This window comes from Epinephelus lanceolatus, chromosome 18 (assembly GCF_041903045.1).
Source record: "Epinephelus lanceolatus isolate andai-2023 chromosome 18, ASM4190304v1, whole genome shotgun sequence".
Lineage (NCBI taxonomy): Eukaryota > Metazoa > Chordata > Actinopteri > Perciformes > Serranidae > Epinephelus > Epinephelus lanceolatus.
The window spans coordinates 35,649,137-35,676,984 of record NC_135751.1 but is presented as its reverse complement, the minus strand read 5'-3'; the positions used below and the strand labels follow the sequence as shown (position 1 = coordinate 35,676,984).

Genomic DNA, 27,848 nt, shown 5'->3' with positions numbered 1-27,848 from the left:
GATTCCTTGGTATTGGTCTTCACAGTTTCCTTGGAAGACACTTGGAAAAACAGAAGTCGTGACTGCGCATGCGCCAACAGCAGCAGAGTTTTCACAGGCAGCTGCTGTTGGTACAGTGAACTGCTGATGGTGATGTGGACGGAATAACGGTGCTAGGCTCATCAGCGCTGGGTGGGAAGTGGCGAGATAAAACCGGGTGGTTTTTTTTATCATTTTAATAGCGTAATTGAATATTTCGCTTCTTAAAGGCGTGTTATATCTCTTTGCTGTGTTTTGACTCTACGACGAGCAGCGACAACAAGCTAGCGCCGGGCTAAAGGCTAGCTAACGTTAGCTAGCAGCACTCGCGGATTGATAACGCTCAGCTGCCGACACTTGCCAGCTTTATAAAAAGAGGCAAGTTTCCTGGGCGTCAGACAATAATGCAGCGGTTAGATTAGAGGCTGGGTTTCGTCTGAATGTTAGCGCCTGGCCTGTTAACTTTGTCTACTCCGAAGGGTTTGCAGTCGACTTGAGATGATGAGCTAAATTGATGCTTTGATTCCGAGCAACGCAGATCAAACAACTGCAGAGGAGGTGAGTGAAGCAGGAGGATGGAGTCATTACTGAACATCAGCTGCCATTTTATTCAGTTTAGCGTGTTTTCTTAACTCACAGACTGTTTCTGTGTAATTAAAATAAACAGAGCTGGAGTAAATATTGTCCCTGGTGGGTTTTCATAAACTATGATGTCACCCTTTTCTAAAATGCAGCACTGAAGGCTGAAAGCTGGGAAACCTGCCCCCTCATTGTTTGTGGGGTTTGTTCTCGCTTCACTCAATTGAAATGAGTTGTGGTCACTGTTAAGTAGCCCTGTGGTCTCCACTGACCCTGATTGAACACAGCGTCAACGGCCTGATGCTTTGCAGTATGTGTCAGGCAGCTGTCCTCGCCTTTGCCTCAGGACATACAGTATGTTGGTTTGTCACAAAGGCTGCTGATTCGATTCAGGTCAAAGTACAATGCATGTTTTGAAACCGACCCACGGGTGCAGTCAGCAGGACTGATGAGTTGCCTCTGTGGCCCACTGGGAAGCACCCAGCTTTGTTGTTGTAAGATGCCAGCTGGTGCTTGTATGAACTCAGACCTGACCCTGAATTCTGATTTTCTTTGGATGACATGTACATGGATATATGTTTTTAATAAGACAACCTGCTCTGTTTGTTTACATGAGTCCAACTATGGGTGGTAAACAAGTAGAATCCATTTTCAGGCTCTAATCTCATCCATCAGGATAGGCAATTAGGCCAAAAATATATTATGATAAATGGTAAGACCTTCCCCAAATAAAAGTATATGGTACATCTGTTTGGACACAGCTGCTAAATAGTCTGCTTGATATTGATCACATTAAAATGGATTATTATTATTACAGTGAGTCAAACTGGAGCTGTTGCAATATCAGAAATCATTGTGTGAGAAATTTCAAATTTATATAATTATACATTTTTATAATTTAATATTTAACATATTTTATAAATATTTTATTTTTATTATTTAATTATTCTATTTTATACATATTTATTATTATTTTATTTTTTATATATATTTGACCCCTTTTTTGTCTTCTTTTTCTCTGCACGGTGCTCTGTGTATTTCTTGGTTTTTATTGGATTATTTTTCACTGACTGCTCAGTGAACGTCCTGCTGTCGTTAATCTTTTTTCATATTTTTTTGCATAATGTTAGTTTAATTCTTTTTTCTACTTTTTACCTATTTTTTTGTAATTCTCTGTTTTCTCAAGTTGAGGGAAGGTCTGTTTGTATAAGCCTGCCGCCTCTTGACCTCTACTGACACATTTCTTTTTTTTACTATTTGGATTTTATGCAGTTTAATGTGTGTAAAAATTAAAATAAAAATGCTTTTAATTAAAAAAAAAAAAGATTATACACCGATACACTGCCCAGCCCTAATTACGCCAATTTAAAAAATACTGAAACACAGTAAATTCATAATCTGGCAGATATTTCTCTCATAAAACAATCCAGGTATACAGAAAAACATGTTGTTGAAGTTCCTTTGCCAAAGTACTTAAACATACTCTGATGATGTGTTCCTGGTTGCTGCATTTCCACAAGCTGATTGAAGCTTTGGCAGGCAGCGTGAGTCATCCATAACCACATTGAGCGCCATCCTATATTTAGCTGGTACACAGGGGGGTTTGAAAGTCATTGTGAAATTAGTTTTCACTGTGAATGATTAGATTATCGCCTTCCTGGAATCCACACCAAGACACTGGGTTAGTTGGAGAGATGACAGATCTGCTATGATTTGATCATGCGGGTGGTGGTGGTGGCACATGGAGCGTCTTTTTGGATGCTTTGATGTTGCAAGATCCAGTTTGGCCAGTCTTGTTCTTGTAAGTCTACATAGGTACTGACTAATTATGTGGTTCACATCACTTGTTTTATTTTCACTTCCTATAAATCATTTTTTGAAATTTCAAGACATGGATATTTTCCAGTTGAAGTGGAAGTATCAACACTAATGTGCAATGCGACAATAGTGTTGATACAGTGCAAGTGGTGTAGTGGTAGTTGATGAGGTGGGTGTTACTGAGGAGGAAGTGGGTACGTTCTCCTATATACAGTACAGGCCAAAAGTTTGGACACACCTTCTCATTCAATGCGTTTTCTTTATTTTCATGACTATTTACATTGTAGATTCTCACTGAAGGCATCAAAACTATGAATGAACACATGTGGAGTTATGTACTTAACAAAAAAAGGTGAAATAACTGAAAACATGTTTTATATTCTAGTTTCTTCAAAATAGCCACCCTTTGCTCTGATTACTGCTTTGCACACTCTTGGCATTCTCTCCATGAGCTTCAAGAGGTAGTCACCTGAAATGGTTTTCCAACAGTCTTGAAGGAGTTCCCAGAGGTGTTTAGCACTTGTTGGCCCCTTTGCCTTCACTCTGCGGTCCAGCTCACCCCAAACCATCTGGATTGGGTTCAGGTCCGGTGACTGTGGAGGCCAGGTCATCTGCCGCAGCACTCCATCACTCTCCTTCTTGGTCAAATAGCCCTTACACAGCCTGGAGGTGTGTTTGGGGTCATTGTCCTGTTGAAAAATAAATGATCGTCCAACTAAACGCAAACCGGATGGGATGGCATGTCGCTGCAGGATGCTGTGGTAGCCATGCTGGTTCAGTGTGCCTTCAATTTTGAATAAATCCCCAACAGTGTCACCAGCAAAACACCCCCACACCATCACACCTCTTCCTCCATGCTTCACAGTGGGAACCAGGCATGTGGAATCCATCCGTTCACCTTTTCTGCGTCTCACAAAGACACGGCGGTTGGAACCAAAGATCTCAAATTTGGACTCATCAGACCAAAGCACAGATTTCCACTGGTCTAATGTCCATTCCTTGTGTTTCTTGGCCCAAACAAATCTCTTCTGCTTGTTGCCTCTCCTTAGCAGTGGTTTCCTAGCAGCTATTTGACCATGAAGGCCTGATTGGCGCAGTCTCCTCTTAACAGTTGTTCTAGAGATGGGTCTGCTGCTAGAACTCTGTGTGGCATTCATCTGGTCTCTGATCTGAGCTGCTGTTAACTTGCGATTTCTGAGGCTGGTGACTCGGATGAACTTATCCTCAGAAGCAGAGGTGACTCTTGGTCTTCCTTTCCTGGGTCGGGCCTCATGTGTGCCAGTTTGGTTGTAGCGCTTGATGGTTTTTGCGACTCCACTTGGGGACACATTTAAAGTTTTTGCAATTTTCCGGACTGACTGACCTTCATTTCTTAAAGTAATGATGGCCACTGGTTTTTCTTTAGTTAGCTGATTGGTTCTTGCCATAATATGAATTTTAACAGTTGTCCAATAGGGCTGTCGGCTGCGTATTAACCTGACTTCTGCACAACACAATTGATGGTCCCAACCCCACTGATAAAGCAAGAAATTCCACTAATTAACCCTGATAAGGCACACCTGTGAAGTGGAAACCATTTCAGGTGACTGACTACCTCTTGAAGCTCATGGAGAGAATGCCAAGAGTGTGCAAAGCAGTAATCAGAGCAAAGGGTGGCTATTTTGAAGAAACTAGAATATAAAACATGTTTTCAGTTATTTCACCTTTTTTTGTTAAGTACATAACTCCACATGTGTTCATTCATAGTTTTGATGCCTTCAGTGAGAATCTACAATGTAAATAGTCATGAAAATAAAGAAAACGCATTGAATGAGAAGGTGTGTCCAAACTTTTGGCCTGTACTGTATATACCTATGGCTTTTTGGCTGATAAAGTAAACGCACAGAAAAAGAGGTATATCTGCATGTACCCTCCACTACACCACTAGTTACAAACCCAATATAGACAGTTCAGCTGGTTTTGGACTGTGCAGTGCTGCACAGTTGCCTTAGTTGTATGAATGTTGGGAACAACTGAAGCACAAATATGATACTTTAAGCCACTCAACACTGGAAAAAGTTATCAGACGGATTGTCCCGTCTTTACCAGCTACAGCTCAGGGGCCGTATTCACAAACATTCTGAGAAAACTCTTAATATCCCCTTTCCACCAACACAAAATGGGTTCTCGTTCCCGTTCACAAACCTAATTTGGAATCTTTCGGAGCATTTCGTCTTAAAGTAAATTGTTCTGGAACCCGAAAACTTGGTTTCAAGCTGGAACCAAAAAACAGCAGGTGTCTCTTGACCTGAAGTTCAAACTGTGAATACATTAGTGGGTGTGTCATATTCAACAGATTGGAAAGAGAGGATGCACGTAATAGTCTTGCAAGTCTTATTATCACATATCACATATATGTAGAACCGAAAGGTAGCTCAAGTTCTGGCACTGCTCGTATTAATGCGACTGTTGTTCATTAAATTCATCCATTCTCAACTGTAATCTTTCTGTGGTCTTAAGAACAGTATCCTTAGTAAATTAAATCTTCCCCTGTCTGTTATATTCCCTGGAGCGATACCTAGTATGAACAGTTATGGGTCTAAGACGAAGTCAGTACCCAAAATCTTTCTGATCTCTCTTTGAGTCATCTTCCAGAAGTCTAGGATCTTTGGATAATCCCGAAAATATGTGTGTAAAATCCCCTACCAGTCCACACCCCCGCAGCATATCTCAGATGTGCTACTGTACTTTGAAGTGACCAATGGAGTTTTAAAATATCGCATTTTCTCCATAGAGTCAAATTCCCTCCTTACAGGACTATTGGTTAATTTATGTCCAGTTTCAAATGTTTCCTTCCATTTACCATGTGTTATTACAATGTTTATTTCCAACTCTCATTTTTCTTTGACATCCGAGTTATGCTTTTTTTGTGGATAAAACATATATTTGAAACTAGTTTGGGTCTTCATATTTAAGCGCTGTAGTTGACTGTGTTGTCACTCTGCTGATGTAAGGTTGAGACAGACCCAAGTCATCACGGCTGCACTTAGTCATTTTCCCAGTTGCAAATATCTTAGCGTTGCGATCACTTCATTTCTGGTGTTGTAGCTTATTGCTTTGGGCAGGGAAAATGTGCACATCTCTAATGAGATCAACCACAGACATTATCCCTGCGTAATCTAATCTGTGGCATTTTATTAACTCACTGCCATTCAGCTTTTGGAGAATATTTCTTATGCCTCTTTGTCTTTCCACCATTTTCTCTGTAAAGTCCTCCTCTCTACTCCTAATAGTCTTTCACCTCAGGAGCTCCCTTAAGATGCTTGGTGAATATTTTTTTTATCTTTACCAGGATTTAGTCTGAACTGTGAGGGGAATTCTTAGAAAACATCATAGGAGCTTTGTATTTGGAAGCTTTGCGAATACAGCCCTGGTTTAATCACTCCTCCCTTTTCATAAAACAGATTTGTGGAGTAGAAAAGAAACTGGTAAGAGCAAGTTTATCCATTTTAGAGAGTGTGCATTTGGATGAGGTTACATTATCTTTTTACAGTTGTTTTACTCTTTCAGTTTTTTGTCAATAACCTGTCGTATTGCAGCGTCGACCTCAGGCCACACTCCTAGGTCTCTGGAGCCTGAATTTTGGTGCTTATTTGTGTATAGGTGGTTAATTATTCTGAAGAAAAATGTCCATGTTTAGTGCCATTTTTTAGGCTACATTACACTTCCTGCTTCCACAGCAAAGCACAGAGAAAAAGAAGGGGAGAAATTGGGTCAGCAGCCCTCAGCTCATTGCTGTCACACTGATTTGCTGTGTTTGAGTGATCCCCCGCCCCCCCATGTGTTGGTGTGTGAGCTTTTTTATGCTTTTTCAGCCTCTCCTCACCCACCTACTTTATGCCTCCTCACTCCTTCTGTTTTGATCTCGCTTCATTTGTCTATCCACACATTCTCTTTTGCACCGTGATCTGTGCAGCGTCCTACTTTGCTCTGTATCTTTTTTTGTTTTCTCATTCTAACATGAGCCGATGTTGGCTGGAGATTTAGGTCTTAGACTGTGCAGGCCTGTCGAGATGCATTTACACATCGCAGTGATTCATTCAGGCTGTATATCCCCGAGCATCAGGTTGTGCAGCAGCTTAGTATTGATCACAGGCTGCTACATATTTAAAATGTCTAGGATAAATTAGTTTGCATAACCTAAGGGGCATTGTCTTTGATTAGGTCTCGTTTTACCCTTTTGTCATACAGATGGGTCAGCTTTGGCGGAGAGACATCGCCCTCTCAGAGAGGCTGGGGAATGACTCTCCTGTCGGCTTCGCCCCCGGGCCTCCAGCCACGGTGGCCCCACAACAAGCCAACTCCTCCTGGGTACCAGAAACCCCAGTGGCCACACCAGAAGAGCCGTTTTTCCTCATGACCTCCACTGCCCAAACTATATCGGGCTTTTTCGTTTGGACAGCTCTTCTGATCACATGTCACCAGGTAAGGACAACATGACAGTTTGATGATGTAGTGGTCACTAAACTTAACTTACAACTTTAAGATTTCAGTTTCTGTCTCCGCAACTATTTATTCTGTCCAGCAACAGCTGTGTGTACTGTTTAAGTGCCTATCAGAAGGTGAAATATGATCTTGGAAGTCAAGTTAGAATAATAGATTTGTGAGTTTAAAAGATTTTCGGCTGCACTATTACCCGTCTGAACACAGCCTACGTATCGTAAAGCAAGAAACTAAAGCCCTATCTCATCGTGTGTCCTTCTGGATAAGAGTAGCAGCTAAATAGAAAGTATGAATAACTGGTTGCATCTGTTTTCTTGCCTTTGCTCACAGCCTTTAGGCAAAGGGTTACAGGAACACAGGAATAAAACCTGAATCTTGCTCATGAGCCTTTGGGTCGATCCACTGTTCTCCCTCTTTTTCTTAAACCCTCATGTACTGAAGGTGGGTTTGTTGAGTACAAGTAGCTCCTTTTCAGCAAAAGAAAAAGAAAAACAGTAGACATATTCACACCCAGGAGCATTTTTCCACGAGCCCCTGTTCATCTAAGTCTCTCTCTATGTGTGTTCACACACTAAACACATGCACGCACTCACACAGTTTCACATCCTGTTGGAAGAAGGCTTCTTTTTCCGTGTTGCTGGTCCACACTACTTGTTGCACACTGGCTTAAAGCTGAGCCCAGGATTTTATGCTTCATCCATATTTAGTGTTTGTATCAATGGGATGAAAAAACTGTTTTTATCAACCAAATTCTTATGAATGACAAAAGCTGGATTAACTAGACTGTTTTGGGGAAGTGTACCATCAGAATCAGTAGTTCCTCTTATGCCTGGTTTCCACATAGCTCCGTGTACATAAGCGAGTCAACTGGAAGTCTTTTCATTCCTGTGGAAACCTTTTGTGATCACTAGTTTGCCAAATTCCTTCTACCTTTTTTTTTTATTTAAAATTTGCCTTGAAATTAATTTGAACTTCTGTGGCAGATTTCAGACAGACTGTGTGCACTGTGTGCCACAGGAAGTCAGCATAAAAACATATCACCTAACAGGCTGTTCAGTTTAGTTCAGTTGGTTTTGACTTTGTATAAGTGTAAAGTTTAACAGCATATTTAGCTGGCATTGGTTGCATGCTAGCTGTGTAACATATAGAGTGCATGCATAGCGGTTCATACATCTTAAAACAAAATATTTCACAAACTGGCTACAAACGTGGCAGGCCAACCTCCTCACCTATTTGTCACTATGCATTATTGGTCCTGTTTTTGTCTTAATAAAATGCCTCATGCACATATTCCACAAGATTTGATGACGAAAAGAAAGACAAAATCAACTTTTCCCCCTCTTCTGTGGTGGTGTTTTTATCCATCTGTAAAGAGATGCATGTTTTGTGTCGAACACTAGGGTGCCTACTTCTTGTACTATACGGAACTATGGACACAAAACAAAACTTCGTAGAAACAAGTCATTAAGCATTAAAGGGACAGTTCACCCCAGAATCCCAAATACATATTTTTGCTGTTACTTGTAGTTCTGTTTATCAGTCTAGATAGTTTTGGTGTGAGCTGTCGAGCATTGGAGATGTCGGCTGTAGAGATGTCTGCCTTCTCTCCAATATAATGGAACGAGTTGGCACACAGCTTGTGGTGCTCATGATTTCAACTGGGAAATCATGACCCGGTTACTCAAGATAATCAACAGACCTTGTTGTGAGCAGCTTCATGTAGGAACTATTTTCTTTCTACTGAGCTACCTACATTTGCCAACTGAATCATTGCACAGAAGGAAATGTGCATCTACTGCTAGCTTACCTAGCACCAGTGAGCTAGCTAACGTTACAGCTCAGCCAAGGAAGAGGGCAAGTAGATGAGCGCTTCCTTTCTGTGGTGATACTGTGTCTGTGGATTATCTTGAGTAAGCGGGTCGTGATTTCTGGAAAGAGGCATTGCTTCTTTTAAAATGTATTTATTGACGCTTTAAGCACCACAACCCAAGTGCCATCTAGTTTCATTACAATGGAGAGAAGGCAGACATCTCTACAGCTGATATCCGTTGGGGATATCAGCTGTAGAGATGTCTGCCTTGGCAACTCACACCAAAACTATCTAGACTGATAAACAGCACTGAAGATAAGAGGAAATATATTTATTTGTGATTTTATAGTGAACTGTCTCCTTAAGCATTTGACACAAATGATAGGACTGCCTCTCAAACTATGTGTGTAGTTTTTTGTTTGTTTTCAAGAGTCACGAGTATGTCACTACTTGATTGCCAGCAGTAGAGAGATGGCAGGAAATGGGGGGAGAGAAAGATAAGGAATAACATGTCACAAAATGCCCCTGGCTGGATCAAACCAGAGATGTTGCAATTCCCAGTGACACCAGTGAGCCCCCACGTGCCAAGATTGATCGCCTGAGGTTGAATATGCCCCCGAAACACACCCAGTATGTGCCAAATACCTCAGGTAGCCTATGGCAAGACTCCAGAAAATCAAGTTGTATAGGGACATACTTAATTCTCCTGTGATTTGATGGTTCAGAATAGTGTTATAAACCTCTGGAGAATGGAGATGTTAAGTGTCAGTGGTGCAGATAAGTGCAGTATAGTGCATAAGTGCCGTTTGCCTTGTTTGGATCAGTTTATCCGCCCTCATGTTACAGTAAAGCATTTAGTAAGCATCCCTTTTATTTAAGGCGGATCTCTTGTACCCCGAGGCTTAGGTAATTGATTTGTCCTCCATTGTTCGTCACATACCGGCTTAAAGAAGAGCCCTCTGTCACTCTGGCAACAGGTGTTCCTGGCTCGACTTCAACATAAAAGAGCAGAGGATGTGTGTGTGTGTGTGTGTGTGTGTGTGTGCCGAGGAGGGAGGAGGGTCACCTAGCAACAAGCCCTGTGAGCGGAGTGCACCGTCTCGCTTGGTGTATTGTCAGCCACTGTTTGTTATTTTACCAAAGGTGTGTGTCTGTTTACAGACCAGGAAAGGTGATAGGTGGGGACATTGTGTAAGTGGAAAGGAGCCGGATGGAGCAGACAGAGGTGCTGGTGACAAAGGCCCACCCCGTTCTTCCTGCTGTCTGCTGCTCTCAATAGGAGTGATAAAAAGCCTAGTATCAATTACCCACAACAACCCTATGTGTCGGTGCACGCACACTACACACCTTTCCGACACACAGGACTCCAATATCCAAATGCATACTCACTGTACTCTGACCTGTACAGACAGATGAGACCCCAATGAGAGTACATATACAGGTTTAATGGGACAGCAATTAGCATCGGCTAATCCACTCTGAGCCATGTTTGGAGCTGCGGTTTCACAGGGAGGAAGCTGATTAATATTTCCATCACAGTATCTTTTTTCTATTGTTTTTTAATGTGGCACAAATGTGTTTCAAATATTTAAAAAAAAACATCTGCAGTACAACAGGTTTGTGTGCACAAGGCTTGAGTTTTGAGGATATTTTGCTCATTTCAATTGTTCTGCTTTGCAACCTGCCAATCTGCTGCTCTTTAGTCCGACTCACCTGATGTAGACTGTAGCTTTAGGCCGGGACCCCCACTCCATTATGTTTGTGTAATTGTTCTCAGAACAACAAACAACAATGACCTCCAAGCTAACAACCTACATGCTTAAATAACAAGTTTTGACAAAGATTTGGATCGTGCAATCAAGCATGCCTGCTTTGTTCTTTCTGTGAATTGTAAAGATCTACAACAAATGAAAAAGCTTGTCAATCAGAAAAACCCAGACTCCGTCTCGCAGGACTCTCATGCCTGATGTTGATCCATTTTCTGCTATGGCCAGTTGGAGTCCATTTGCCACATCTTTTTACCCTGCTAGCAACATGCACCAGTGACAGTGACTACACCAGTGTTCTAGGGGTATGCCATATCATCTTGTTCACGATAATACCAGTATAATCTTTAATTTAACTGTGGCATCCTGAATGTCTTATGAACAGCCCTGGACTTCTCAGACTCTTTTAGTGACTTAGTGCTCAGAGGGAACTCATTCAGCAGCTCCTCTGGCAGCAGCACAGCGTCTCTCCCTCTCCTCCCTCACCGTGCGCACGCAGGAGTAGGCGTCATCAAGTGATTTTGTCATAAACCTTTGGTAATGTAAACCTATGTGACGCTCACGACTCAAAAAACTCCATGTATGTGAATGTGTGATAGTTGTGGTAAACTACTTTGTCATATTGTCAAGAATATCTTTTTGTCAGGAATTTAATGAAACACGTTTCCTCCTTTACACATAGAGTATAATAACTGGATGTTTTATGTTTGTTTGTGTATATACATATGTTCACATGTGAATGTTTATATGAACATTATGTCTTTGTTCCAGTGTGTGTCCTTCTTTATCTAATTTCACTTTTAGCTTATACGGTATTTCTAGAGGAAGGAGCTCTGTTGCAAAGTTAAGTGATTCAATATGATGTCATCAAGAAAAAAACATTCCAGCTGCTCCCATAGAAACTTGTGAAAGATTGATGTCCTAGACAAGTTAAAAAGGGTTCACACGGGTCCTTGAAATCCTTAAAAGGTTGTGAATTTGAGGGGGACAGAACCAAGGCCTTGAAAGTTTCTGATAATAGACAGAAAGTACTTGAATTTATATTTTATTTTTATGCAGTAATAGAAATTAAAGTTCTTCTGATATATTTTTTTATTTACAATTAGTAGATGGTGTCTCAAACTATGTTGGGGCCTTGAATTTGAATGAATTGGGCCTGGAAAGTCCTTGAATCTAATGTTTAAGAGGGTATGGGGACACTGGTTAAAAGTAAAAACCTGCTGGTTTTGTCACACTGACGCAAAAAAATATGGTCTTGCTCCCAACGACCCTGCTGCATTCAGTCACGTTCCACACATTATTACTAACTGGGGCAGAGTGTGATGTCTGATGACATCAGATGTCAGATTCGCTTCAGTTTCAGGCTCTGGGAGTGACTCAACTGTGCACCAAATTTGTGACAGAATCATAAAATATTAACATCACGTAGATATTTGCTATTCACTTGCTAAAGCACATACGTTCCAGTTACTTGTGTTTTTTACTCATTGCATATTCCTTATTAAATAACAGTGTCTTTCAGTGCCGCGTTATTCAAAGATTTCTAACCTTTTTTCAACCTCTTATCTTTCTCTTAGATCTACATGCACCTACGTTACTACAGCTCTCCAAATGAGCAGAGGCACATAGTCAGGATCCTCTTCATAGTCCCCATCTATGCCTTCGACTCCTGGCTCAGCCTTCTTTTCTTCACCAATGAGGAGTATTACGTGTACTTTGACACAGTCCGAGACTGCTACGAAGGTGAGCAATGAGCCAAAACATCAGCGTTTTGTGTTGCAGGCTGGAGTATACGCTGCCATATTTGGCATGCAAACAGCAGCATATTCACCACAGCACTGGGAGCGAGTGTTTTGTGTTCCAGTGTGTCTTTTGACTCCCAGTAGAAATAAAGGGTGTGAGAATTTATGTGCTGTTGATACCCCAGTGGCAGATGGCCTTTGTAGTGTCTTCGTTTCCAAAGGTTGCCATCTTTGTCCTCATGTCTCCGTGGCCTCTTGGGATTGCAGGGGAGGGGAAACCTGTTTCCTAGCAACTGTATGAAAATGAACAAATCCTTGAGAAGACTTTTAAAAGGCATCTCACATGTGAGCAGATAAATCGTAAGCTTGTTCTCTGTATCACCAGACTGTAAGGCATCTACTATCACTGGAATTTCTCAGTATTAATACAGATTTTGAGAATAATTAAGAATGAATAAATCATTTATATAGCATCCTGTGATTATGATTATGGCAATTTCCTGTTTTATTAGGGTAATTGCCTCAACAGGCTTGTAGTGCTGAAACTATTAGTTAATCTGCAGGAAGATCCCAAACATCAGCTGGTTCTCATTATGAGAATTTGCTTGAACTTCTGGTTAGATAATCCCTTTGAAGGCCTCAGATTTAGAGCTTGTAGGGGGCTTTTGTCACTATTTTCTGACATCTTATGGGCTAAACAATAAAGTAATTCAATAAGAACATACTTGACAGATTGATTAAAAAACAAAAACAGTGTTTAGTTGCTCCCCTGCATGCATTAATAATATCAAGGTATGGGCAAAGCTGCTGTGAGCAGTGGAAGCTAATGGTTTTGTCAGTCTGCTGTATTCTGTAGTGTACACCTGCCTTGTAGAAGGTGTACAATGGCTGAGAGATGGCATGGTACAGCAGCGCCTGTGGCCTTGATGTATTGTTAAATGTAGAGACAGACACATTTAATACTGCTGCTGTTCATATAGACAACAATTAGTGCCATCTGCTGCAAGTAAGGCTGCTTTCAGACCTAGAGTCGTCTTGCTTTGGTCCGAATCAGGGACTGATTTTGTTACAAAGTTGTATAACTGCCTAGAGTTGGTTCGTGTTCTCACGGCAGCATTTACAAGAGGACCAGATTAAATGCCTTGTGTGAGAAAGCTGCTCTTGATTGGTCAGAATTTCCAAGTGGGAAAAATCCAGGAAGTAAAGCAAACGTTGAAGAAGAGTACACTTGCAAGATAAATGTGACACTTTCTAATGTCACAATGGAGGGACAACTACGCAGGTTGATTTTAGCGCTGCTCATCGTGGACTATATTGCTGTCATTGTTCATTTTAGTCAAACCATACAGTTTGAAAACGAGGCGCGGCTCCAACTAGAAAACAATGTTTTGATGCATTGGATGTGCTGAATGTGCATATTAAGGCAGTACAGGAGGAGGTGCACATTAATAATCCTCCAGGACTGTAACATGCTCATGTTTAACCCAAACAATGTGTCATGTGACTGCAGTTGGTTCAGATCCAGGTCAGAACATGTTCTCACCACAAACGAATCGCACCAGAGTTCATTTATAACCGGACCGAGACCACCTCTTCAAGAAGGTCCTGGTCTGGTTGTTTTGGTGCACACCTGAGTGTGATTGCTGTGTTCACACCTGCCCAAACGAACTGCAATAAGGGGGTAAACGCACTTGAGTTCGATTGAACCAAACCAAAGATAGTCAGGGTTCCCACAGTCCTGAAATTCCTGGAAAAGTTATGAAATTAGACACACTATTTTCCAGGCCTGGAAACAGTTTGGAATTCGCAAAATGTTTTGGAAATGTTTAGAGCGTAAATTGTTCCGGCCAGGAGGAACACATTGTTTAAAATGTGTTCATAAAAATACGTTCCTTGTATCAGTATTTAAAATGTTGTGCTTCTCCATGTGACCGTTGAAACATCGCTAGTATCGCGTGATACGCAGAGATCAGACCCCTCACAATCCTCCCCTCACCTCACAATTTAGTCCATATTATAGAATAAATAAATGGTAGAATAACATGTGGAAGTAGAGGTTAGTGTGGATGCCGAAAGATATGATCGAAGTGACAGACAACTAGCTTTATTTAGACACAGAACTGACATGGTAAAGATCTAGATTAATGACTAAGACATTTATATTGTTGCTCTTATTAGTAACACTTTATATTTATGTTCTCAAAATGCTTGTCTAAATTATTTTCATCTGCCAGCCCTGCTCAAGCTAAAAGCAGTGAAAGCACACTTAACAGTAAAAAAAAATTACTGTATGTGTAGTTATGCAACATTAACAAAGCCGGCACTGTGCTGCTGACTGTGTTCTGGCAGGGGTTGTCAGTGTGCTTCAATCACAGGCTCACTTTTAAACCCAGCCACTCTAAACAGCAAAGAGAGCCGAGGCAGTGGGGAGCTGGTATCTGTGGGTTACCCTTAAATTAGCCTGAGAACACCTGGGGTAGCAGATGCAAAAACATTCTGCTCTCTCAGGGACACCAATTACTGGGATCAGTATGGAGTCCAGTCAGGTTTATTTAAATCGTATGTTACTTCTTATTAGTGTGTGCAGAATAGCCAGTAAATTATTGACAAGCACACAGGATATGACATCCTGTACACATTTTTGAGAATACCTGTCTAAATGTATAAGAAGGATAGATTTTAAAGGTAAGAGCAGGTTGTCAGTGTCAAAACATTCATGAAAGAGGACCTATTATGCTCATTTCCAGGTTCATACTAATATATTGGGTTTCTCTTAGAACATGTTTACATGCTTTAATAATCAACGACAACGACACCTCCTACCATGTAAAGTAACCAATAAATGGTTCCAAACACAACCGGACATGTTCTAGCAGGAATATAATTGGAAATAAGGGTGAAATTAACAACAACAACGGCAACCTGACGTTAGCATGTTGCTACAGTAGCGGTAAGCTTGCTGCCGGAGAATAACTGTGTATAGCAGCACTTTCCTATAAAAGAATCACAATTAGAAACACAATCAGACATGTTCCAGCAGGAATCTGATCCAAAACTGGGGAGAAATTAACAACATATGCAACCAAAGCCTCTTTTACACTTCCTGTTCAAGGCGCGATTGTCGCGCCGTTATTGCACCTAGCCCTACTGCATAACAGGTACGTTCGCAGAATGGGGGGAGGCAGAATTGTCTTGCGACTGAGCTGGTACGGAGGTAGTAACAGCTGAAATTATGTCTGTATAAACGGGACAGCCAGCAGGACGGGATCATGGGTAGCACGGGTGTGATGTTTTGATAATGTGTTATGCATGTGATTGCAGTTAGTGGCTAACTCATAAAAGAACAGCAGCCAAAAATGTCCGCAAGTTGGGAAAACAATGAGGTCCAGAAGCTCGTACCATTCGAGCAGAGGACGAAATCAGTGCCATGTAACAGATTTCATAAATGATTGTTATTGCCACGTTAATGCCATTGTTGTTTAGAGAGAGCTGCCGACGCATGTGCTATATATCACACTAGAGGTCGATGCTGTTGTGTTTCATGTCACACCTGTCACGCCTCTTTTGAATCCGCGATGCCAGCATGCTGTCTAAAATCATGCGGAACGATGCTGCTGTGTTTGATTCTGTGTAAAATGCAAAGGCAGCATAAAGAAGGGACTTTATAGTGGCCCTATTACATGTTTCCTGGACATTAGCATGTAGCTACATGTACATTAGCAGTCACTTTGCAGCCAGGGTAGAGCTGCACTTTCTCCCATTAGAAATTAACAATAAAAATTTCTAAACCCAACCAGAAATATGATCATAAATCAGGAAGAAATTAACATTAGTAACATTTCCCTGACATTAGCATGTAGCTACATGTAGCATTGTAGGCTATGTTATGTAACTACTTGTAGTAACTTGGCTGGAGCAGATGACCATACAAAGAAAGCTTGTAGCCAAATGAAAAAAACCCTTGGAAACAGAGAATTGGGAACAGTCTGAAGCCGGAGGTTTATGCTCACAGGGATTACTTTTACTTATATTTACCTCATTTGAAAATGTGGCAATGTTTAATATAAACACCCAACATTATAACGTTACATATGCAACAGAAAAAGCATAATAGGTCCCCTTAAAAGAGCACCAGCCATGACAGTTGTGTCAGTGTTGCTGTCTGCATTGATTACATATCAGGTGTGACCAGTGGATAGAACATCAGTGATTTGACACAGATCTGGTGTAGCTTCACATTTAGGCCCATGATGCTGTGGAAGGATAACACAAAGAATCCCATGCTAGAGTGTGATTTTTATCTTTATTAGCAGTAGTTATGTAACACATTACATGAGTGAATATCAGCCTTGAAGATGTGCCACTCACTTGTGTAAGATCTCTGTTGTTTATCTGAACAGTTTGTATTATGTCACATTGCTATGTGGCAGTGTCACATGAACATGGCCTTTCTTAAGCGTTCTGCTTTCTTCAGCAGTGTTTCCACAGACGTCCCATTATCACACCACTTCACTTCTGCTCCCAGCACTACAGAACTATACCTTACAATTATGCCTAAGCTTATAGCTCACTCACAACATTACCCAATCATTTCTGAGCCTGCTGATGGGGGTGAATCACCTCTCGGGGCTTGAAATGGCAGGCTCAGCAGCTCTGGAACAAAATCAACAGAACAAAACTGTAATTATGACAGTTACATCAATTGTTGACAACACTGTAAAACTAACCGACTGCCCCGTTAACTATCACGCATCAGTATATTTTTTGGAGAATAGAAATATCCAGTCTTTCCAAACCGACATCAGCAATGTTGACATGATATTTTAGTAAAAACCTTTGTATAAATGCAGTTAGGTTTTGGGGCTCTGCTCAGGTTAGAATTATCTTCAGATTTTCACCAGCTAGAAAATAAGAAGAAGAAGAGAAAGAAGAAGAAAAACTTTAGTGTTAAACACCTACAAGTCGTGCAGCTCAAAGTGCTTTAAAATAAGGAACAGAAGCAAGATAATAAAAACCGACAGATTAGCACAAGGGCAAATACTGTGAGTTAAAACCAAGCAATCACATGTATAACAAACAAAAGACGCAGCACATAGCAAGAACAGGTGTGTCAGACATAAAATCAAAAACAAAGAAGACATATAAATAACAAAACATGTATAGCCTTGGGAGCCTTAGCCTTTGGTGCTTAGTTTAAAAAGGCCAAGCTGACAATTTTCTTATTCGTGTCAGAGTTTGTGTTTTTTTAAATCACAGCAGAGGACCTAAGAGTCAGTAAAAGATTACAAGAAGACAAGGAATTAATAATATACAGAGTTCCCACAGTTATGGAAAAATTGGAAAGGACATGGAATGTCACAATCACATTTTCCAGGCCTGGAAAAGTCATGGAATTATGTTGTTTGTAATGGAACTGTTGCAGTAATCTTACATGGATAACCCTCCTTTTTAGGAGCAGAATATGCTTGAAGGAAAAACAGTTTTTGACTGCTGGAGGAGCTTGTTGCTGTGGGAGTTACACATGCGCATGTTTTTGAGTTATGGTTGGAAACATGTTCGAGTTAAATGGACACTGACAAGTTTGTAATGGAAAATAAATGAACGGAGCGTTCGACTGGCAAGTTTGACTTTGATTCATCAGACACAGAAACAATCAGAGCGTCAATTAAGTCATCCTGGTGCAGCATCTCAGTGGCTTAAAGTGTTGGCGTAGCCTCTACATCCTTGTAACGGCAAATTTATTTTCTGTAGCGACATAAAGTAAGTCTAATATGCATTGATGTGTGACAATGTTTTTTTCTTCCCGTGTTCCTTCTCTCTGTTCATATATGCCAGCTAGCTGAAGTTATGTTTGAGAATGATACGTCTGAAAAACACCAAGCAAGTGGGACAGGAAAAAAATATTATGGTTTCTTAAGAAGTCATGGAAAAGTGAAATTTTGTCAATGGAAATGTGTTGGAAACCCTGAATATAAGTCATCCTCAAACCATTAACAGCCTTGTAAACAGGTAAAAGAACTATACAACATTGGGAACCAGTGCAGGTTAGCTAAAACCAGGGTGATATGCTCTCTCTTTTTAATTCTGGGTGAAGCCTGGCAGCAGAGTTCTGAATTAGTTGTAGTGTATAAATGGATTGTTTTGGAAGACTATGAAAGAGAGCTTTACAGTTGTCTAATCTACTGGAAAACCACCCCCCTTTGGAGCCCTTGGCCCTCCCTCCCTATAAAAGGCTACAGCCAGTGAGCAATGGCAGCCATATTTTCGAAGTGAAATGGCAGAGTCAAATGTCTGTTTTAATTAGTGTTCCAGTAATGTTAGGCACACGTCGCTATGTCGATTCAATTAAATTTAATGTTACAATCGTAGCATGGGTTAATGTCCGGAGCTTGAGTTATTAGCGGCTCAGTCCCAGCAATGGGTCAGGCGTTACGGTTGTGTTAGGTGAGTAGCCCGGCAGCCCAGCTAACATTTGCAATTAGCATTGTAAAATGTAGCCCGGCGGGCAGCCTGGTGGGCTGTGTTTAGCTATTCCCCTGCCTACTTCATTGATGATGGTACCTGTAATAAATGTAATATATTTGCTGAGATGGAGGCGAGGCTCAGTGACTAGAAGAGCTGGTAGAAGCTCTCCATAGCTGTAAGTTACTCCAGTAGCCATAGCAGCTCTAGTGCTAGGGTGGAGAGCAGAGGTAGAGGGAGGTGTGGCTCATGACACACTTTGTTTTGGTCTACAGGCAGTGCACAACAGCAAACCTAGCTTTTTACCCCTTTAATATGCACAATGACTGAATTACATACATTGAGAAGTATTGTATTTCATGTCTCCATCTGCTGGTGGGCAGTCATAATAACAGTATACATGCATAATATGATTCCACGACAGAAGAGACCTGATGATTACTAAAATTTGGTGGGGAAAAAGTGGATATATTGATAATCAGTATCGGTTATTGGTCAAATGAGTTGTTACGTATCGGCATATCGGATATGGGCAGAAAACCAATATCATGCCTCCCTTGTGGTGCCATTTTCTTTCTATTTTCCTGACGAATTGGACATTCTTTTTATCTAATGCATCAAGCATCTTACTCCAGTCACAACATGTACATTTCGTGATTTTACAGACACTAACGGTCACCCCAAAAAAAACAATAACCTTTATTTTTTCTGTGTGACAGCCTTTGTCATCTACAACTTCCTGAGTCTGTGTTACGAGTATCTGGGAGGAGAGAGCGCCATCATGGCTGAGATCAGAGGGAAACCTATCGAGTAAGTCTTGATTGTGCTTATCTTTCTTTTTGGTTTAAACGTTCATGTTAATAACAGCCTGCCTTTCAGACAGTTTCAACCTGTATGAACCTGTGCTTTGTTTTAGGTCAAGCTGTGTGTATGGGACCTGCTGTCTGTGGGGAAAGACGTACTCCATTGGTTTCCTCAGGTTTTGCAAACAGGTACCAATCACCATCTTGGCTCATATACGGTACATTGTTTGGTATTACTCAAATGGTGTAACAGTGCTGCTTTTTACTGACGTGGTTCTTCTCCTGACATAGTTGTTCCCCCCTTTTACTTCCTCTCACTCTCTCTGTCTTGCTTTTGCTTCCTCAGGCAACTCTGCAGTTCTGTGTGGTGAAACCTCTGATGGCAGTGATCACTGTCATTCTTCAGGCCTTCGGGAAATACAGAGATGGAGACTTTAAGTATGTTTCCACAGCAACTTACCCACTGTCACTCACCGCAGGAACGTCTCCCCGAGCAGAGATTTGCAGTGTTCTGACTTCTTGTCATCACAGATGTGACTTCACCCAAACATGTTTTGTCAGACCAGCGTTAGTTGAACCTGCCTTCTGAATGCAGAGAATCTGTCATGAGTTAACATTTTGAAAATATATCAGATCTCTAGTTGTCTCTCTGTTTTGCATCTCTCATGTTATTATGCTACAATCCCTAATGAGGGCGGAGTGCATCCAAATCTCCACTTCTTTATGAACTTCATGACTTAAAGCTGCATATTTATGTAAAGTTATGCTCATCACAATTTGCCCAAATGAAAAATTACCAACATGAACTTGCCTTGTGTGGGTTCAAGCTGATTGTAAATCAGGTTTAAATGATTCTAGTTTCTTTGTTTCCTCACTAAGACATTGCTGTGTCACTGCTAAAGCACATTGTTTTTTCTGCATCCCTCTCCTCCAGCGTGGCAAGCGGCTATCTGTATGTGACCATTATCTACAACATCTCCGTCAGCCTGTCGCTCTACGCTCTCTTCCTCTTCTACTTCGCCACTCGTGAGCTGCTTGTCCCGTACAACCCTGTGCTCAAGTTCTTCATGGTCAAGTCAGTCATCTTCCTCTCCTTCTGGCAAGGTAAGAAGACCTTCTGAAATTGGTAACACATAAACGCACGCAGCAGCACTCTTTTTTGTGAACAGAAGAACATTTTTAGTGAATTTCCAAGAGGCTAACAAAAGAAAATGGAAACCCCTGATTGTTTCCATCATATTGTGCAATACAGTTACTGTTATTAAAAGAGAGCTTTGTGTCAGCTTTGTGAATTCTAGAGATGTAATCAGAAGATTGGAATCAGGTCCTTTCACCAGTTTAAATGTGCCTCCATCAACCTGTTGTGGCTCATATCTGTTAATATCCAAACCTTTTGACTGTTTGTAACAAGTGATTGTTCAGTTTTTATGTCTCCAGTCATGTTGTCTCATGCACAGATTCAGATTATTGTGCCTTTTTCCTCTGTTTTATGATTTCTGTTTTCTCACCCTGTGTCTCTGCGTACGATTCAGGGATGCTGCTGGCCATCCTGGAGAAGTGCGGAGCCATCCCTGAGATCAGCTCGGCTGACTTCTCTGTAGGCGAGGGAACGGTTGCCGCTGGTTACCAGAACTTCATCATCTGCATTGAGATGTTCTTTGCTGCTGTTGCTTTGCGTCATGCCTTCACTTACAAGGTCTACATGGACAAAAGACTGGACTCATATGGTGAGGGGAGAGTGTGTGTGTGTGTGTGTGTGTGTGTGTGTGTGGGGGGGGGGGGGGTGTATTGATGGGTTTAAGACCAGAAAAGAGATGCAAACTGTAAAGATAATGAGACAGAAAGCATGTATGTTATAGCGTGCATTATAACCTGGTTCTCCATACAAACTGATCTCTGCAGTCTGATCTTACTCTTTGTGTCCGAACCTTTGTACTTTGATTCCTATCTTTGACACACTCTGTTAGGGTTGTACCAAACACCTCGAAGCGTCATTCATAATACTGATATTTGAATTCTAAATCAACACTCGAATGTTGTGCATGTTTTTTTGCATGTCTGTTAATTCTGCTTAAACCCAATATTTTTGCATAGTTGCAGATCAAGATTAGGCTACACTAATATTATTACTATAATACTATTTGGAGAATTAGATTCCAGTGGTGGTTGTGTGGAATAGTTTCCAACAAACACATGACAAACATTTCCCATAACTCCAGAGCGTTGTAAAATCCAAAAAGTCAACATTCATTTAAAAAAAAAGTTAGATGTAATCATTTCCAAAAATCATGACATGTTTTTATCTAATGAAATATTCTGCTTCAATCCATATTTGTTGGTGTTATACCTTTCAAAAACTACATCACTGCTCTCCTGTTTGCCACACACAGAGGCACACACTTGCAGTCTAATAGCAGTCTGATAGCACCATAAATTATATTCAGTCATTAAAGAACATTGATTTAATAAAACACATTTATTGCGATGAATCACTGTATTCAAATTGAGAATTTTGTTTTTAGGATTTTATTTATTTCATTATAATATATGACAACATCCTTTAAACTTTCATTTTAATACCTTAGAAGCCTAAAACAAAAAACGATTCCATACAGCCCATTTCTTCTGCTTTTCCTTCATTTTCACCCTGACTTTCTTCTTCTTCCTTGTCTCTCTTTGTCTCCCCTTTCTCCTTTTTCTCCCTTCTTTACTGTGCTGCACTGAAAGGCTCATTTCCTATCTACGGACAGTACGGTAGGTCTGATGTTGGCTGTGTTTTGCCCGTATCTATCTCAGTTCTGTATGTCTGCCACCATTACAGTGCTTCGTGTTTGCTTTTTTTGTGTGTTTGGTCATCGTTGAATTTAAATTACTTTTTCATTGTTTTCACTTCGGCATAAATTCAGTTAATTCATGTAAAATTGTGGGTTTGTGACTGTCTGGTTTTGTTTCATGTTCAGTGAATTCAGGCTTTGAACATTTCGCTTTTTCATTTCTCCTGGTTCACAATTTGGTTTTGGCTGCTTTCAGACCTAGAGTTGTCTTGCTTTGGTCTGAATCAGGGACTAATTTGGTCACAAAGTTGTATAATTGCCTAGAGTTGGTTCGTGTTCTCACGGCAGCATTTATAAGCGGACCAGATCAAATGCCTTGTGTGAGAAGGCTGCTCTTGATTGGTCAGAATTTCCATGTGGGAAAAATCCAGGAAGTAAAGCAAACATTGAAGAAGAGTACACTTGCAAGATAAATGTGACACTTTCTAATGTCACAATGGAGGGACAACTACGCAGGTTGATTTTAGCGCTGCTCTTCGTGGACTATATTGCTGTCATTGTTCATTTTAGTCAAACCATACAGTTTGAAAACGAGGCGCGGCTCCAACTAGAAAACAATGTTTTGATGCATTGGATGTGCTGAATGTGCATATTAAGGCAGTACAGGAGGAGGTGCACATTAATAATCCTCCAGGACTGTAACATGCTCATGTTTAACCCAAACAATGTGTCATGTGACTGCAGTTGGTTCACATCCAGGTCAGAACACGTTCTCACCACAAACCAACCGCACCAGAGTTCGTTTGTAACCGGACTGAGACCACCTCTTCAAGAAGGTCTCAGTCCAGTTGTTTTGGTGCACACCCGAGTGTGATTGCGATGCTCACACCTGCCCAAATGAACTGCAGGGGGCAAATGAACTTGAGTTCGATTGTGGGTGTGAAAGCACCCTGAGTCTACGTTGCTACCCCTCTCACGGCCAAAATACATGGGACACAGTGGTCCAAGAACACAATGTGGGATGTTGTTCCAGGAACATGTCCTACTTGGTAAAATCACATTGTGCCCTCTAATACTCCCCACTGTTGCTTTATTATGTATGTAATATGCGTGTCTACGACATTCAGGGAACAGATTGTTTATTTCATCCTGATGAATGAACTTTGCAAAAAAAAAAAAAAATTTTTGTCAACATTTCAAAGATTTATTTGGAAAATTCACTCGTCAGTCGGATAGTTTCTGTATTTCTCTCACTCATCTGTCACTTTCATACGTCCCCTCCCTGTCCACACAGTTCTGTCTCTTTACTGACAACATCTCGACCCTTCCTCCAGGTCGCTGTGCCCCAATGAAGAGCATCTCCAGCAGCCTGAAGGAGACCATGAACCCAGGAGATATGGTCCAGGATGCCATCCATAACTTCTCCCCAGCTTATCAGCAGTACACCCAGCAGTCCACGCTGGAGCGGAGCGGGGGGCCACCTCTCTCCCGCAGCCACAGTAACCTCAGCACCCGTGGGGACAACGAAAAGACCCTGCTGCTCAGCTCTGATGACGAGTTCTGAGGCTCAGACACACACTCACTTTACTCCTGTAGCCCATATTGAATTTGTATCAGCTGTGTGTGAGACAAATCAGATCTTTTGTTGCTACTTTGACATGGAAGATCAGGTTCTGTTTTCTTTTTTGTTTTTACATTTAGACAACAATGGAAAGGTCAGATTCATGTCAGACTTATGAAACTGTGAGAAGAGTGTTTTTACAAGGACAGAGAGGTAATAATTGGTAGAGTAGGAACAGAGGTGAAGACGATGGAGACGTTGTCACACATGTAGTTTGGGAGAGGAGAAGTCAAGATGTTTAGACATTAGGTTTATTAACCGGTCAAGTTGTCATTTGTGTTGATGTCATAGAGGCCGTTACTGACAGAACTACCATATCACATGGATACGAATAACCGTGCCTGCATATAGAGTCCTTATGCTGCACTTTAAACACTACAGCAAAAAAGTATACAACAGATATAAGATGTATGCTAGAGCAAATAAGTGCCATCTTCATCTACAACACATGGCCTCCGTCATCTTTTAGTTTTTATACTGATTCTCAGTCCAAACTCCACCTCACCCCTCTGCCAATTCTGCCTCTTGCCGAAACATTGCCAAATAGAGGGAGTACCCTGTGCTCCTGTCGATGAGACACACTGTCTTAAGATTTAGAATCGATTTATAGTCAAGCAAAACTACGGAGCCTTTGAATTGCCAGGCTTCATTTTAATATATAAGACTTTAATCTTTTTTTATTTAAATGTCGTATGACCTTGAAGGTATAACTCAGTTAAAGAGTAGTTTGTTGGAAAATTGTTATTCCAGAAATGTTATAAATATTCTGTTTTCATTTTGTTGTGATGAAGAAGTGACTCAGAAGTGTAATCGTACGACTCCAGCTGCTGGCCTGACTCGGGCTCCTCGCGTTTTGTTTGTGGAGCAGTGAGGGAACAGCTGTGGGAGGGATTTTAGCGTGGGCAGGGGGAGACTGACGGAAGGACAACACCCACACAGATTACAGATTACTGAAGAAGCAACACTTCCCTGCAGAGCCGGCCCAGCTGTGATGTGCTGCGGATTGTAATCCCATAATTAAAGGCATTACATGTACCACAGATCAGCCCTGCCTCTGCTGGTGGTGTTTATAGTGGCATCACTGCTGTAGTAGTGGTGAGTTAGTCACGATGTTGCAGATATATATGGCCGAGCAAAGGTGTGTCAGTGCAAACAAGGCTTTAAGGGTCCCATATTCTGCTTATTTTCAGGGCCATACTTTCATTTGTGGTTTTTACGAAATGTTTACATGCTTAAATGTTCAAACACAAATCTGTGTTTATCCTCTGTCTGAAACGCACGCTTTTAGCGCCCGTCTCTTATAGCTACCCCTCTTGAAAAAGCCCAGTCTGCTCTGATTGGTCAGCGTTTCCGGGTCTTCCACATGAGCACCAAGTCCCTAGAAACAGTGCCAGGCTTTTTAGACAATTTTACATAGTGGGAAAAAACATGGATGTATAAAGAGATTTAGATACAGTGTTTGAGGCAGGCCCCCATTTATTTCTATTAAAGCTGCTCAGCGCTCTGTTTCTGTGGTATGAAATTACCCGGAAGCGCACTGGAGACTTTAGGTAGCCAAGCGCAGCTGAGCTATCTAGAATGGAGATGAAAATGATTTTGAGATGTTTTTGGACCAAATGGATCAAATCCCAATAGTGAAATGAGCCATTATGCGGGGGTTGTGATGCTCATTTATCCGCTGAATTACAGATGGCTCTTTCCCAATGTAAGTCTGTGGGAAAACTTCTTTTTGGGCACAATGGCATCACGTGACAGACCCAGACGGTGTAGTTTCACTTTTGACCGCTATGTAGAATTGGCTCCAAAGCACAGCACTGTTCCTGTGGGCTTGGACCATATGTGGAGTTACGACTTCTAGGTCCATCGTGTGATGCTACTGGACCCAAAAAGACTTCTTCCATAAACTTACATTGGGAAAAAGACATCTGTAAATCCACTGATACATTTTTTGGGGTGTCACAGCCCCGTGAAATGACTGGTTTCACTATCAGGATTTGATCTATTCAGTTTGATAACATTTCAAAAAACATACAAGAGCCACACAGTTACATCATTTTTACCCCCATTTAAGTAAGTAGAGGGCTAAACCGGAAGTTAGCTGCTCAGCCTTTGAGACTGAGCAACTTAAATAGGAATGAACGTGTGCCTGCCTTCAACGCTGTATCCAGTTCTCTTTATACTATCATGATATGTGCTCTCTGCCTTTCTGCAGTGTAAGTGCAGCTAGGGAATGACTGTTAATGACACTGTGGCGCAAGGGTCAGCAAAATTTACTACTTGAAGAGCCATTTTTGGTCCAAAAAAAAAAGAGTTAGATCTGTCTTGAGCTGCAAAATATATATTTGAGCCTTTTAAGAAAAGGTGACACAGCCTTATTTAGTCTAAATTAGCTTATCAACATTATAATAGGTCTAATTATTAAAATAATGTACCATTTGGTGGCTACTCTGCAGTAAGATATTTATGAAAGTAAACAAGTCTGTCTATGCACTATTAAATTCAATATTTTCCTCCAAGACTTTTACTTTCTGGAACTGGAATCCACATCTAGCTTTGCTAAGTAGACAAAAGACAAGCCGCCACTCTTGATGTTGGGCAAAATTTATAAAAGGCCATAGCCTTGACGGATCATTTACAGGCTCAATGAATATGGACTGTGCATTTCTCTGTGGCTTGAGTGCTTTGATACTTTCACAGTATTTGTATAGCACCTATACCTGCTTTATTATAAAAGCTGACACGTAAATCTGACCTTTCACAATATGGGACCTTTAAGTCAAACTGGACTCACATCTGGAAAAGAATACACGGGCATTAAAAGCTGGTATGCAAGATTCAGGGACACACTATAGCAGTGATGCACGGTAGAAGAAAATTCTCAAGTGAGTCAGAACCTTCAGGCCTGCCTGTCATCCTGTTTCTTATTACGAGAGTTAATCGTTCATACGTTATCAACTGATGTTCAATATGCGTTTTAGCAGGGGCCAGTATAGAAGCTGCTTGTGGTCGTGATCGTAAATGTTTGATGGCAGAGCACAGTGACATAAAAGCTGAGTAGGTCCTTTTGACAGGTGACATTAGGCCCGATGCTGCCTCTAAATGTGCGATCATTGTTTTTTCTTATGATGAGTCCAAACAGAGTACGGACTGCAGCAAAGCAAGTCCTTGTGAGTAATGAATGTAGGCCGGGTGAAAAATTGACAGCCAAATTAATGTGAACCTTAAGAGGACAACTTCAACATTCAACGGATTATTAAAAGTGTTGAAAAGTTGGTTTCCTGCTGTGACTGCTGATCCCTACTGACCAGCTCCTGCACTCAAATATTAACGCATCATCTTTGTATCCGACGTTCCACTGAACCTGCTTCAGTTAAAGGGAAGGCTGAGTGAATTTGTTCTGTTATCACTGCCTTTTACTCTGCCCCAGGTTAACAACATATCAGACTCAAGCATCCTGATTCAAAACACTATCAAGTGATAGTTTTGATACTGCGTGATTGACAAGCTGGACGTTAATCACGAAGGTGAATATATTAAAGAAGGAAATATTCTCCCAGAGAGGAAGGAATGCTGTAAATAAAGTTAAACTGAGCACTGCGAAACATTCATGATGAAGACTGTAATGGCATTGCTTGGTATAGTGCTTTAGTTTATAATGTTTTAATTTTCATACATTCTCTTGTTTTATTTCTGTTGTACACTTTTTAATTTGTATATTGGTAATATTATCTTGCTTTGATGCTATATTGGTTCCTGTTGGTGTTGAAAAGGAAATTAAATACAAGTGCAAGCAAAATGTTCCTGCCAGGTTTTTGTTCACACTAACGTGTCAGCACAGTCACTATCAATGCAACAACATTTAATATTTTGTGACATTTGTACAACGATTCTACTCATAAATTAAACTCTAGAAATACATTGAGGAGTCTCTGCGGAACAGATACTTAATGGTATCTTACAGGGCGCCTTTAGG

At 41.0% G+C, this 27,848-nt stretch overlaps 1 protein-coding gene across 3 annotated transcripts; it reads left to right on the top strand.

The window, feature by feature from the left end:
- The first annotated feature begins 77 nt into the window (after nucleotides 1–77).
- On the top strand, nucleotides 78–27,671 carry LOC117268523 (transmembrane protein 184B-like). Of its 3 annotated transcripts, none has more exons than XM_033645062.2 (10): nucleotides 78–576; nucleotides 6,646–6,879; nucleotides 12,051–12,216; nucleotides 19,397–19,487; nucleotides 19,594–19,669; nucleotides 19,827–19,918; nucleotides 20,415–20,584; nucleotides 21,013–21,207; nucleotides 22,208–22,234; nucleotides 23,589–27,671. In XM_033645062.2, the coding sequence occupies exons 2-10, from the start codon at nucleotides 6,646–6,648 to the stop codon at nucleotides 23,816–23,818; spliced, it is 1,281 nt and encodes a 426-aa protein (XP_033500953.1). In that variant the 5' UTR covers nucleotides 78–576; the 3' UTR covers nucleotides 23,819–27,671. The 3 variants fall into 3 exon arrangements, with proteins under 3 accessions (XP_033500953.1, XP_078017217.1, XP_033500954.1); XM_078161091.1 differs by having other exon boundaries at nucleotides 6,642–6,879; XM_033645063.2 differs by lacking the exon at nucleotides 22,208–22,234.
- The last annotated feature ends 177 nt before the right edge of the window (nucleotides 27,672–27,848 follow it).

Coding starts and splice junctions, on each gene's coding strand:
- LOC117268523 (XM_033645062.2), top strand. CDS start 6,646: ATGGGTCAGCTTTGGCGGAGAGACATCGCCCTCTCAGAGAGGCTGGGG. Junction 12,217..19,396: donor AGTCCGAGACTGCTACGAAG/GTGAGCAATGAG, acceptor TCTGTGTGACAG/CCTTTGTCATCTACAACTTC. Junction 19,488..19,593: donor ATCAGAGGGAAACCTATCGA/GTAAGTCTTGAT, acceptor GCTTTGTTTTAG/GTCAAGCTGTGTGTATGGGA.